Source organism: Mustela nivalis (genome assembly GCF_964662115.1).
Source record: "Mustela nivalis genome assembly, chromosome: X".
Lineage (NCBI taxonomy): Eukaryota > Metazoa > Chordata > Mammalia > Carnivora > Mustelidae > Mustela > Mustela nivalis.
In genome coordinates, this window is record NC_139040.1 from 62,890,679 (window position 1) to 62,901,878 (window position 11,200).

Below are 11,200 nucleotides of genomic sequence, written 5' to 3' on the forward strand. Positions count from 1 at the left end.
TTATTACATATTATAGGTCTTTTCATCTAGTATAGCTGTGTCCTTTGTTGGTGCTCTAAAGGTTGGTCACCCCAACAGTATAGTACCATTTGGATGGGGGAACAAAATATAAAAAAGGTGGTATTTGTAAATTACATAAACAAGATACTGGTAAACTGTGGTGCCTTCTATGAAAGATAAATTAGTGGGTGGAATAAGCCAGAGGGGGTTTCTTTTTTTTATTTTCTAAATGTATTTTTTAGAACTTTGTACCTTGTGCATGTACTACCTAGTCCAAAGGGAGAAAATCATTATTAGTCTTACACAGTAATTGCTCAAAGTGAGCTGAGAAAGGTGTTTGCAGGAAGGTTCAGGGTTCAGGGTTCCCAATGGAAACAACGTGTTAAAGAACACGTGGTCTTGGGGCTGCTGCCCAAAATTCAAGATGGCTGCCTGGTGGATGACTGATTCAGATAAGCCTGATGAGGTAAGCTGGTGCCCAAAACTGAAGGGTCTGCTAACCCCCTGAAATCAGTACAAATTTGTTTTGTGAAGGAAGCCATTAGAAGGTTTTAAAGAAAGGAATGTAATTATGTGATTTACGACTAAGAGATTCCCTTTGGTTGTGTGAAGAATGTAGGATAGCCCTATTACGAGGACCTATTTTTTTTTTAAAGATTTTATTTATTTGACAGACAGAGATCACAAGTAGGCAGACAGGCAGGCAGAGAGAGAGAGAGGAGGAAGCAGGCTCCCCGCAGAGCAGAGAGCCCCATGTGGGACTCGATCCCAGGACCCTGAGATCATGACCTGAGCCGAAGGCAGTGGCTTAACCCACTGAGCCACCCAGGCGCCCACGAGGACCTATTTCTATAGTCTTGCATGAGTAATGGCTGTTGGTTTGGACTGTTCACGTGGTAGCACTGAATGAGGATGTGGAGGAACAGACTGACATGGAGCGACTTTGGGAGGTGGCTCTGATTAGACCTGCTATAGAATGAGTGTGGATTGCGGGGAGGGGGTCTGCATAACATGGATAACTGCTGTTTCTGGTCTGGGTAGCTCAGAGAGCTTCTTCCTGGGACGGAGAACACTAGGGCATTGGTGGATTGTGGAGGAATAAGAAAGAATACTTTAAGAGACACTTTAAGCCAGAGATGCTTAACTGATGTACGTTTGTTGTTGTTGTTGTTGTTGTTCACTCGGGTTATTGTGTGGAGACTGGGGAGAGGAGGGCATCTGTGAGGCAAAGTGACAGCCCTTGGAGGGCCTCAGCAGGGACAGAAAGGAAACTACTCAGGGCCAAGGGACAAGGCTGGAGAGGCTCTAGCAGAGAATCTTGCAGGCCCACAAAGGCTTTAAGCTTTTCATCAGTATGAAATGGGAGGCAATAGCAGGGCTTCGAGTATAATGAGAGCTGACCAAAGGCCTGCTGTGTGGAGAGTTGCTGTGTGGAGAGTTGCCAGATTATTGAAGAAAAAAACAGAACGCCAAGTTAAACTTAAATGTGAGATCAACCACAAATAATTTTGTAAATAAGTATAGCCCATGTAATACTAGAGATAGACTTTAGGAAAAATGTATTCGTCGTGGATCTGACAAATTTAACTGGGTGCCCCCCCCCAACCCTATCACAGGGGCAGGTGGAGGGAGCCCCTGCGGGCATTGCAGGGAAATGGAAAGGGCCAGAGTAGCAGCAGCGATGGTGTGAGGAGGGGTCCCAGAAAAGACAAAGGTGACCCATTTGGTACATTTTCCCGGAGAACTACTCTAGAAAAATGAGCTTCTTGGCTCTTCCAAATGTTGGCCGAGAGTTCCTCAGGGAAGACTCACCTGTCCATTCCAATCCTCCTGAGCCCGCGCTCCACTGATAGCCCTGCTACCCTCAAACTCCACCCCTTTGAGTAGCAGCTTCAAAGTAGCAGCCTGCTGGCCCGGCGCTGTAACCCCGCCTTCCACACCCCGCAGGGGTGGAGCCTGAGCGAGGAGCCGGAGAGAAGCCCTCTCTCCCCGGATGACGAGGGGCAGGATAACATGGAGTCCGGCAAGATGGCGCCTCCTAAGAACGCTCCGAGAGATGCCTTGGTAAGTGCGAAGGATGAGAGGCAGGGCAGGAAGCTAGGCGCGGCTAGGGTCTGGCGGAGGGCTTCAGGACGGGCTCACGTGCCCGCTTCAGCCCAATCGGGGCGACCAGAAGGAGTGGGATACGGGGGTGCCCTGGACCCCGGGGCACTTCTCCCGCAACCCCGGCAGACCCGCTTAGGGGGTGGCTTAAGGCCTGCCGGAGTGTTTAGTCCAGCCACCCTGCTTTGTCTCCTGGGCCTTGGGCCCCAAACGCTTTGTCGTCTCGCCAGGTCTGAGAGCCCTGACTCTCGCGCCTAGTATTCTGCTGCGAGCTTCCCCCATCGCTGCATCGGAATATGACAACCAGCTGTAGCCTCCCCTCTCTTTTCTTGGGGAAAGCCAACCCGGGCCTTTTTGTTATCTCTGCCCCCGCCCCACCCCACCCTACCCCCCCCCCCGCCGCCAAAAAATAAAGTTTTCAGCAGAGGTTAGTTAGGACGGCTTTTGGTGTGACCCTGACACTGGAGAGGAAAAGTATATGAGTAAAAGTCTGGAGCCCAGAGAAAGGGGAACTTTTATCATAAATACTACCTTTGGTCCAGTCTTGATTTCCAGTACCTAGATTATGCATCTGGCGTTTTTATTCGAATCCACAGGTGATGGCACAAATCCTGAAGGATATGGGAATTACGGAGTATGAACCAAGGGTTATAAATCAAATGTTGGAATTTGCTTTCCGTAAGTTAACAAAACAAAAATTTGCCTAACTTGTGAATTTGAAAACACTGTTTTATCTTAAGAACATTTTCAACTAAATTGCTTGAACAGTATCACAGAATGCAGCCTAAAGCAGTAAGAGAGCTCAAGCTAAGGGGACAGTGTTATTTATACCATGCTGTTTAAAATTGGCCATGTAGATAGGACAATTAGATACTAGAAGCAAAATTCATAAACTTTCTAGAAGTCAGTAGAACCTCCCGTTAAGAAAAGTGACCTTAAATATTAAGCTGTTTTAATGCTTCATTGTGTTTTGTTCTTAAAGGATATGTGACTACAATTCTGGATGATGCAAAAATTTATTCAAGCCATGCTAAGAAACCTAATGTTGATGCAGATGATGTGAGACTGGCAATCCAGTGTCGGGCTGATCAATCTTTTACTTCTCCTCCTCCAAGAGATGTGAGCAAACTTATTTGAAGTTCATTTTACATAAAATTTCTTAAATTGTAGTTCTAATAAGGACTTTTTTTTTAGTTTTTACTCGATATTGCAAGGCAGAAAAATCAAACCCCTTTACCACTGATTAAGCCATATGCAGGACCCAGACTGCCACCTGACAGGTACTGCTTAACAGCTCCAAACTACAGGCTGAAGTCCTTAATTAAAAAGGTAAGAATTTCTGGTCAGCTTAGTTTTTTTAAAAGGTGATATGTGTTAGGGGAATTTGTAAAATGCATAGTCCTGTAGATGGATTAGTGGGTTAAAGACTCAGATGATTTACTAGGATTTTTTACATGTATAGCCTTGAAAATACCATGTCTGCAATTAGCTACTTTGTTAAAATACAAGGTGCAAGATTTTTAGAGCGAAAAGGAACTTTAGTGTTCATCTAACTCAACAATTAATTTTCCCATCAGGGAACTAATCCTCAATTCACCTATGGAATTAGTGGCAAATCTGGGACTGATTCCCAGGTCTCATTAACTCCCAGTATTTATGTTGTGTGCCTGTTAGGAGTAACATTGTAATGTTACATTACAAAGAAAAATATTAATAAAAAAGTGCTTCATTGATTGAAAAAGGCTAAGAGCTGCAAGCAAGCATTTATTCACACTGTACATCAGACCCAAGAAACCCATCATAACCTCTTGGCACCTGTCATTAGGAACTGCACAATCTTACTTAACTCCCAGTATTTATATATTTTTCAGTTGTTTGTGGCACCTGGTAACAGAGTAAATGGTATACCATGAGGAATTGGACTGGCTTTCTGAAATATGACCTAAGGCTCTCCCACCAATGAAAAAGTTTTCCCAAAATTCAGCTAGCTGCCTTTGTTGTCTGACATTCTGCCCTAAGAGAGTATCTTTCTTTTTAGGTTAAGATATTAACTAGTTAAGATTAAAAATCATGAAGGAGATTAGCTGTCATCCCCAAGTAAGACTCTACCCTAAACCTAAATACTATAAAAAATTTTATGTTTGTGTGCTCATATCCATGTTTCTGTAGAAATATAGATGTTTGTGAAGACCCTAGTTTAAATGTTGGATTTAGAACACTAATGGAACAAAAACAGGACATTCTTGCCAAGGGTTATCCATTAATAACTCACATCAACAATCTTAACTTCATTCCTGTTAAGTTTAGGGGTCAGATCTAAACACTAAAAGTAGTTTTTTAAATCCCCTAGGGACCTAACCAGGGAAGACTAGTACCGCGGTTAAGTGTTGGTGCTGTTAGTAGCAGACCTTCCACTCCTACTGTAGGTAAGTGAGAGAAGGAAATGCCTTTTCTGCCTGGTGAAGTGCTTCAGCACTTGATTTTGAATTATAATCCAAGTCAAAAGCTGAGTCAGAAATTCCCAAGAGTGTGTTGACATTGATCCATTTACTCGTCCTCTAGTAAAACTATAAATATGTATTTTTATTAGAAAGCCACAAGGAGTATCTTATCCCAAATGAGTACAGAATTAGACATTACCCAGCATTGTTGTTGGTATAAACTAGGTACCAAAAACCGTTTTAAGCTGTGTTTTTTTCTGCCTTCTATACAAATCGTTTCCAAACACTCATGGCAATAGCCTGCTTGTTTTGAGAAATTAATTTGAGTAAGCTGGCAAGAGAATGCAACCAAAAAAAAGTTTAAAATGTACAAAAAGCTTAAGTATTTCAAAGAAAAAAATCAGTTTTTAATACTAATTTTTTCAAAAGATTATCAACTATATTGCCCCTTCAAGCTGTCTCCTGTGCCCTTTGTGACAGATCTCCATCATTCTTTTGAGTATTTCTTGTTTCCTGGCACAAGATGCTCTAAGCTCCCCTTAATTTTCTTTACCCCAACCCTATCAGCCACTTCTCCTAAGAGCCTTGGTTCCTTTTAATGGAGAATAGTATTTAGAAACCATTATGGGGTTTTTTTTAATGTTATTGTTCAGGGAATAAGGAAAACAAAATGGATTTAGATTTCCTGACTTTTTTTGGTCCTATATTCCTGCCAGATTTCTTTCATAATCAAAGTATTTTCAGAAAGAATCCTTCTCTTTGACCTGTTTTGTTTTGTTTGGGGTTTTTTTTTTTTTTTGGCTCTTTTGGCTTACAACTTGAGTCCTACAGATGTCATATAGCTCTAATGTAAGCAGCATTTGATTTTTTGCAGTGTGTAGAAAATCTCTTCATATTCTCATGTCAACATTCTAAAACCAACCTGGTATATAGTATTAGTTGTACACTTATAATTTACCCGCATGTTATCTTTGTGGACAGAAATTTGCATATATAATTTGTGTGACTTTTTGGTCATATACTGTTTATCTGCAGATTCATACTACTTCAGCAAATACTTTTTTTTTTTAAACTCTAGGCTGTGGTAAACCATTACACATGTTGACAAGTAAACCAATTTTAGTTGTCAGTTGTGATTTTTATCCCAGTTAGACATTTACTATGCATATTTGAGATTTTTTTTAATCTATAATGAGGGAGCTGCAGAAATCTAGCATTAAAGATACTAGTTTTAAACTTTAAAAAATGAATTTTATAAAGCATTCGAGATCTGAGCATCTGCTGTGTTCAATTTTAAAGATGAAAGTCCATACTTACTTAAATGTTAACAAATCCCTGTGATAAACCAAGAAATCATCTACCTATTGTGAATTCCTTGACAAAATATAGAGTATTGTTTCACTAACCTTGATGTAATTCTTTGAACTGACCCTTAATGCATCAGAAAACGTGCCTAGGAATGAAGATATGTTAGAGTAAGGCCTTCACCTCCTGAGCTGCGGAGAGAAAGCACTAAAGCCAGATTCCTGGGTACCTGTGAGCTTTCTTCCCCCATTTAGGTTTTCTCTTTGTCCCTAGGAAGGATAGTTGTACTTTTTTTCGGCAGCTCTTCCCTGGGTAGACTGCTGGTTCCAGGGGAAAGGGATGTATGGAAAGCCTGTATCCCCAAAGGAAAAACTAGGAACAGACATGTTTCCATAAATGCATTTTTTAAGAGAGCTATGATGTCTGTGTATGTCTTTGAGTCTTGCAGAATTCATTCATTAAGCAAAAATTTGTTGTGTGCCTATTAGGAGTTAAGGAACAAAAACCATAAGCTCTGTGGATAAAAAAGTGTCAGCCAAGGCTTGTAATTTAGTGAACAGGGTAAGATACTGATAAAGGCTTCTATGACAAGGGAATTACAGAGGCAGGCAATGACTTCTGAGCAAATCAAGAGTATTATATAAAATAGGGTGGTATCTGAGTTGTACCTGGAATAATGGGTAGAATTAAGATGGGGGAGTGGACTAAATTATCTCCAACATCCCTTTTTGCTTAAAAAAATACTTGATACCCACATGGGTACCACAAGTGGGTATATTTGATAGCCTTTTGTTAGATATATGTTGATTTAGCTTCACAAGCCTAGTAGACATCTTCTAATTCTCATAAAAGACAGAGATTAAAAGTGCCATTTAACATAATGAATACCAAACTTGGGTCTTTATTCTGCCAGCTTAGACACTTAATTTCACAACTTCATACAGCTAAAATTCAGTGTCAGATGCTGTTTTAAGAGCTTTACAGAAATTATTTTAATTATTTAATTTTCACAACAATCCAAGTAACTGTTATCCCATTTGACAGGTGAGAAAACTTAAGTACTAAAAGATTAAGTAACTTTCCCAAAGATATCCAGCTAGTAGGTGATAAAGCCCAGATTCAAACTCAAGTAGGTAGGCTCCAGAGCCTACATTCTTTACCACTATGCTATCCTGAACTTTTAGCATCTAATTTATTGAGCTTGTACTTTGCTTATTTTGGATTTTTTTTCTCACCTTTCATCAGTTCCCTGTACTTTGAAGGTAGTTTCTAATAAGCTAAGGAGTGCAGAATATAAACCCATATAACAGAAGTCATGTAACTAACATGGTCTGTTAATTACAACCACAGCAACCCCGCAAACAGCGTCTGTCCCAAATAAAGCCGTACCTCCAGTGTCAGTGACAAGCCAAAGATATACAGTGCAGATTCCACCCTCTCAGTCCACACCTGTCAAATCAGGTAACATGATGGGCATGCATGGGGGGATTTGAAAGTGGTGGTTCTTTTCTAAGTGTTTTTTTTATTTTAAAATTTGAGAGTAACTTGTGATTCTAGAACAGTTTGTATTCCTACAGCAAGAGTTGTTTTAATTGCATCCCAGAAGATGGCAGTCATGTTCCACATCAGGGTTCTTCAAAAGGGTCAATGAGCCCACTACTAAAATTGTATGAAATTTTACATATATATAATGTTTTGGGAGGGGAACAGTATTCAGTATGACCATCAGATTCTCAAAGAACACTGAATTAAAATAAGCTGGGGTCCACAAATATAAGGCATCTGCAGGGAAAAGCACTTAAGGTTAAAGCTCAAGAAAATAATATAGTGTACACCAGACAAAAATTATACCTTTACTCACTTCATGGAAGGAATAAAGTTGGAGTAATATATAAGTAGAACTGTTACTAGTACTTTTTACTGCATGTATTTCATTTTCTATCTTATAACACCTAACTATACATAGTAAACTACTTACATAAAATATTGGCATATTAAGGGAAATGTGATAACTGACCCTGAATATGTGCCTTTAGTATGTTCCATGGTGAGTCCCAGGCACTGCTTCTCATGGCTAAGTACTAACTAAAATTTTAGGTAGTTAAAAAAAACTTCTTAATGTGTCTAGATACTAGTTTAAGTACTTTCAAGTACTAAAAAAACTTTATTCAACTTTTAATGCAGCATAAATACCCAAGTTTCTATGATGTGGTTGCAATTCATGCTATGAAAATTGTTTATCAGAATTATACTTAGCCTTGTTGACTACTAATTACCATGTTTCTGATTTTGGGTGATTCAGTTTGAGAGTGTTTTCTCCTGTTTACAGTTCCTGCAACAACTGCAGTTCAGAATGTTCTGATTAATCCTTCAATAATTGGGCCCAAAAATATTCTTATTACCAACATGGTTTCATCACAGAACATGCCCAATGAATCAAACCCATTGAAGAGAAAACATGAAGATGATGATGATAATGATACTATGTAGGGAGTACAATCAAGATATATTTCAGAAGTGTAATTGGTTTGGAGCCCACTGTACTGAACTAGAGTATTCTCTACCTTCTCAAGTTTTATCTTAGAAAACTTAAATGTAGATTTATTTTTCCTATTAGCTTAAACTGTTAATTTTTTTTAAATTGTTAGATATCTTAGGTAACCATACCAGTGTTTTCTCATTAGGACTCAAGTAAAAAAAATTGTTTCTTAGTATTTTGATTAATGTTTGATTGTTTTCAGTTTCTACAGCCTGATCAGTGGACTAGTCTTTTAACAGCATAATTTCTAATACACATTTAAATACTACTTTCTCTTATAGGGTAAAATAGTCATAATTTTTGTTTTCACCACTTTTTTGACCGAAGTTTTTTTTTTTTTTTTTTGGAAAGGATGGATTTTGAAGGGGTTTTATATTCATTTGGAGTATTTGTTTCTTGGTGTTCCCTAACCTCCCATGTCCTCAACCCCATTTCTAGATCCCATTCATTTTCTGTACCACCTCTTCCCCAGAGGCTTAAGTTTCTCCCAATACTCTCAGAAGGCTAAAACTGGAGTTTTAAAAGTGTAATTCCAGATGGTACAGTTATACAGCTCAGTGTCATTTTCCTATTTTTAAAACCTGCTTTACATGCCTTTACTGTTTTTCTCTTTATACCAGAGGAGTTGAGTTTTATCCATTGCCTTTTATGCTGAGCTTTACTCTGCCTTTAACACGTAGTTTGGGGTCAGTTACGGTTTATCTTATATTCCAAGTCTGTAATTCTATTTCATGTTTCTAAAGTTAACATTTCTGAATTTAGCAAAGATGATGCTATAGCTTAAAATCTGCCTTGATAAGTATAATTACACTGGACCTAGGCAAAAACCACTGAAGAGCAAGTTTTTTTCTTCCTTTCTACCACATACATATATGCTACAATCACTACTACTTGAACCCTTCTATTGGTATAATTCATTTTTCTAGCTTGTTGCTGAGGATATCATATATGAGATGGGAGCAGATCTGAAAGTTCTATAATGGTTTTCCTTCCTCTAGAAGGCCAACAACAAAAACAAGTCAATATAATGTGACCTGCACTTAGGTGTGCTATGCGTAGGCTTCCCAGTAATGTTGCTAAATACCTTTCCCTATTTTCCATGTGTACACATATAAACATCTTAGTGGGAAAGACTACAAAGCTTTCAAAAATATAAACAGGGTTCTTGGTTTTTTGGGGGGGTTTTTTTTGTTTTTTTTTAAAGATTTTATTTATTTATTTGACAGAGAGAAATTACAAGTACACTGAGAGGCAGGCAGAGAGAGAGAGAGAGAAGGAAGCAGGCTCCCTGCTGAGCAGAGAGCCCGATGCGGGACTCGATCCCAGGACCCTGAGATCATGACCTGAGCCGAAGGAAGCGGCTTAACCCACTGAGCCACCCAGGTGCCCCAAACAGGGTTCTTGTTTTTAAGTAAGTTTGACATTCAATATAGGAAATTACTTTTGCAGAATTTTCTAAAAAATTTTTCATATCATATCGCAATTTAGAACTTACAGCCAAGGATCCTCAAAACTTAAAACACCAAGAATGTTTCATACTGGAATGGTGCTTGACACACTGAAAGAGTCCAGTGACAGAAAACACATGTCATATCACAGTTTGAGTTTTTTTGGATAGTAGGAAAAAGGTGTTATCAAACTTACAAAAACAGATCTGATCATCATAGGAGAAAAATATTCATTATATAGCATAGAGTATCATTACTTGAATGTTCTCAGGGAAGCAGCATGTCAAAAAGCCTAGGTTCTACTCCTGGCTCCATCATTTACCAGCTGTGTGACCTTACTTCACCTCTGAGCCTCGTTCTCAATAATAGGGAAACAACACTGACCTTGCCTACCTCACAGGGATGTTGTGAGGTTTTAATTGGTATATGTGAAAATTCCCTTCAGAACTGTAAAGTGGTTTGTAACTCTAAGAAATTGTTAATGTATTTGTTCCGAGATTATTAATAAAAAGTTGAACTTACCATTTATCTTTCATTTTTAAGGGATTCAAGGAAAATGAGTAAGATCCAGTAACTTGAAGGTCCCAAAAGCAATTAAGATTTAATGGGTGACTTAAATTGTAAATCAGGGAATTGCCTGCCTTTATTTGGAAGCAGCATGTGACTCACAGTAAAGCGAAGTAAATTGAGTATGGGTTAAATCTGTTAAAAACATACATGCTGTCTTTGGTAAGAATCTATACACGTAACTGAGGCACTTGCTAGGTCAGCCAGTCTTCAAACGAAGACTGCTTTATCTTGCAGAACTCCCTTCCCTAATTATGTCTACCTAAAATAGCTTCTAGAATGACTCAAGGCCATTCTTGTCCTCTAGCTTCCAGGTGGAATTTTTTTAAAGAGGTCCTGATAGTAAATGTGTGAAGGACATTGTGGTCCCATGTTCTTACTTTTACAAGTAGGAAACAAGTGTCTTTTATCTGATTATGAATATAGGAATACAGCCAGTATGTTGGGAAAAGAGAAAACATAATGGACACTGATTCTAAGGAGTCCAGAGTGAAGGGAAGTACTCAAGAGTTAGGAAAGACAACACTAATCAGAACAGCAGGTACAAAGCAGTGTATAATATACTGCCATATATATTTTTAAATTCATATGTATATGCATACATGGAAATGTTTTTATATGCATTATGGAGCCCTAGACTGAGGGAAACCAGTCTTATAGTACCTGTTTCTAAAGAGGGAAACTGGTGCTAGGGGAGTGATGTAGGAGAACGGTGTCTTCTCATTTTATACCCCTTTCTGACATTTGTATCATGTGCTAGAGGGAAGTTTTGGACATAAAAAGGAAAACAAGGGAAA

General features: G+C 38.8%; 1 protein-coding gene across 2 annotated transcripts; it reads left to right on the forward strand.

Moving 5' to 3' along the window:
• Positions 1-1,941: 1,941 nt before the first annotated feature.
• TAF9B (TATA-box binding protein associated factor 9b) lies at positions 1,942-10,358 on the forward strand. Of its 2 annotated transcripts, XM_082716033.1 has the most exons (7): positions 1,942-2,064; positions 2,700-2,781; positions 3,086-3,222; positions 3,298-3,432; positions 4,454-4,529; positions 7,200-7,310; positions 8,179-10,358. In XM_082716033.1, the coding sequence occupies exons 1-7, from the start codon at positions 2,014-2,016 to the stop codon at positions 8,337-8,339; spliced, it is 753 nt and encodes a 250-aa protein (XP_082572159.1). In that variant the 5' UTR covers positions 1,942-2,013; the 3' UTR covers positions 8,340-10,358. The 2 variants fall into 2 exon arrangements, with proteins under 2 accessions (XP_082572159.1, XP_082572160.1); XM_082716034.1 differs by lacking the exon at positions 7,200-7,310 and having other exon boundaries at positions 1,949-2,064.
• Positions 10,359-11,200: the final 842 nt, after the last annotated feature.

Excerpts from the sequence above, each read along its gene's own strand:
- TAF9B (XM_082716033.1), top strand. The coding sequence starts at position 2,014 with ATGGAGTCCGGCAAGATGGCGCCTCCTAAGAACGCTCCGAGAGATGCC. Across the intron at positions 3,433-4,453 it reads TGAAGTCCTTAATTAAAAAG|GGACCTAACCAGGGAAGACT; the intron begins GTAAGAATTTCT and ends TAAATCCCCTAG. Across the intron at positions 4,530-7,199 it reads ACCTTCCACTCCTACTGTAG|CAACCCCGCAAACAGCGTCT; the intron begins GTAAGTGAGAGA and ends TTACAACCACAG.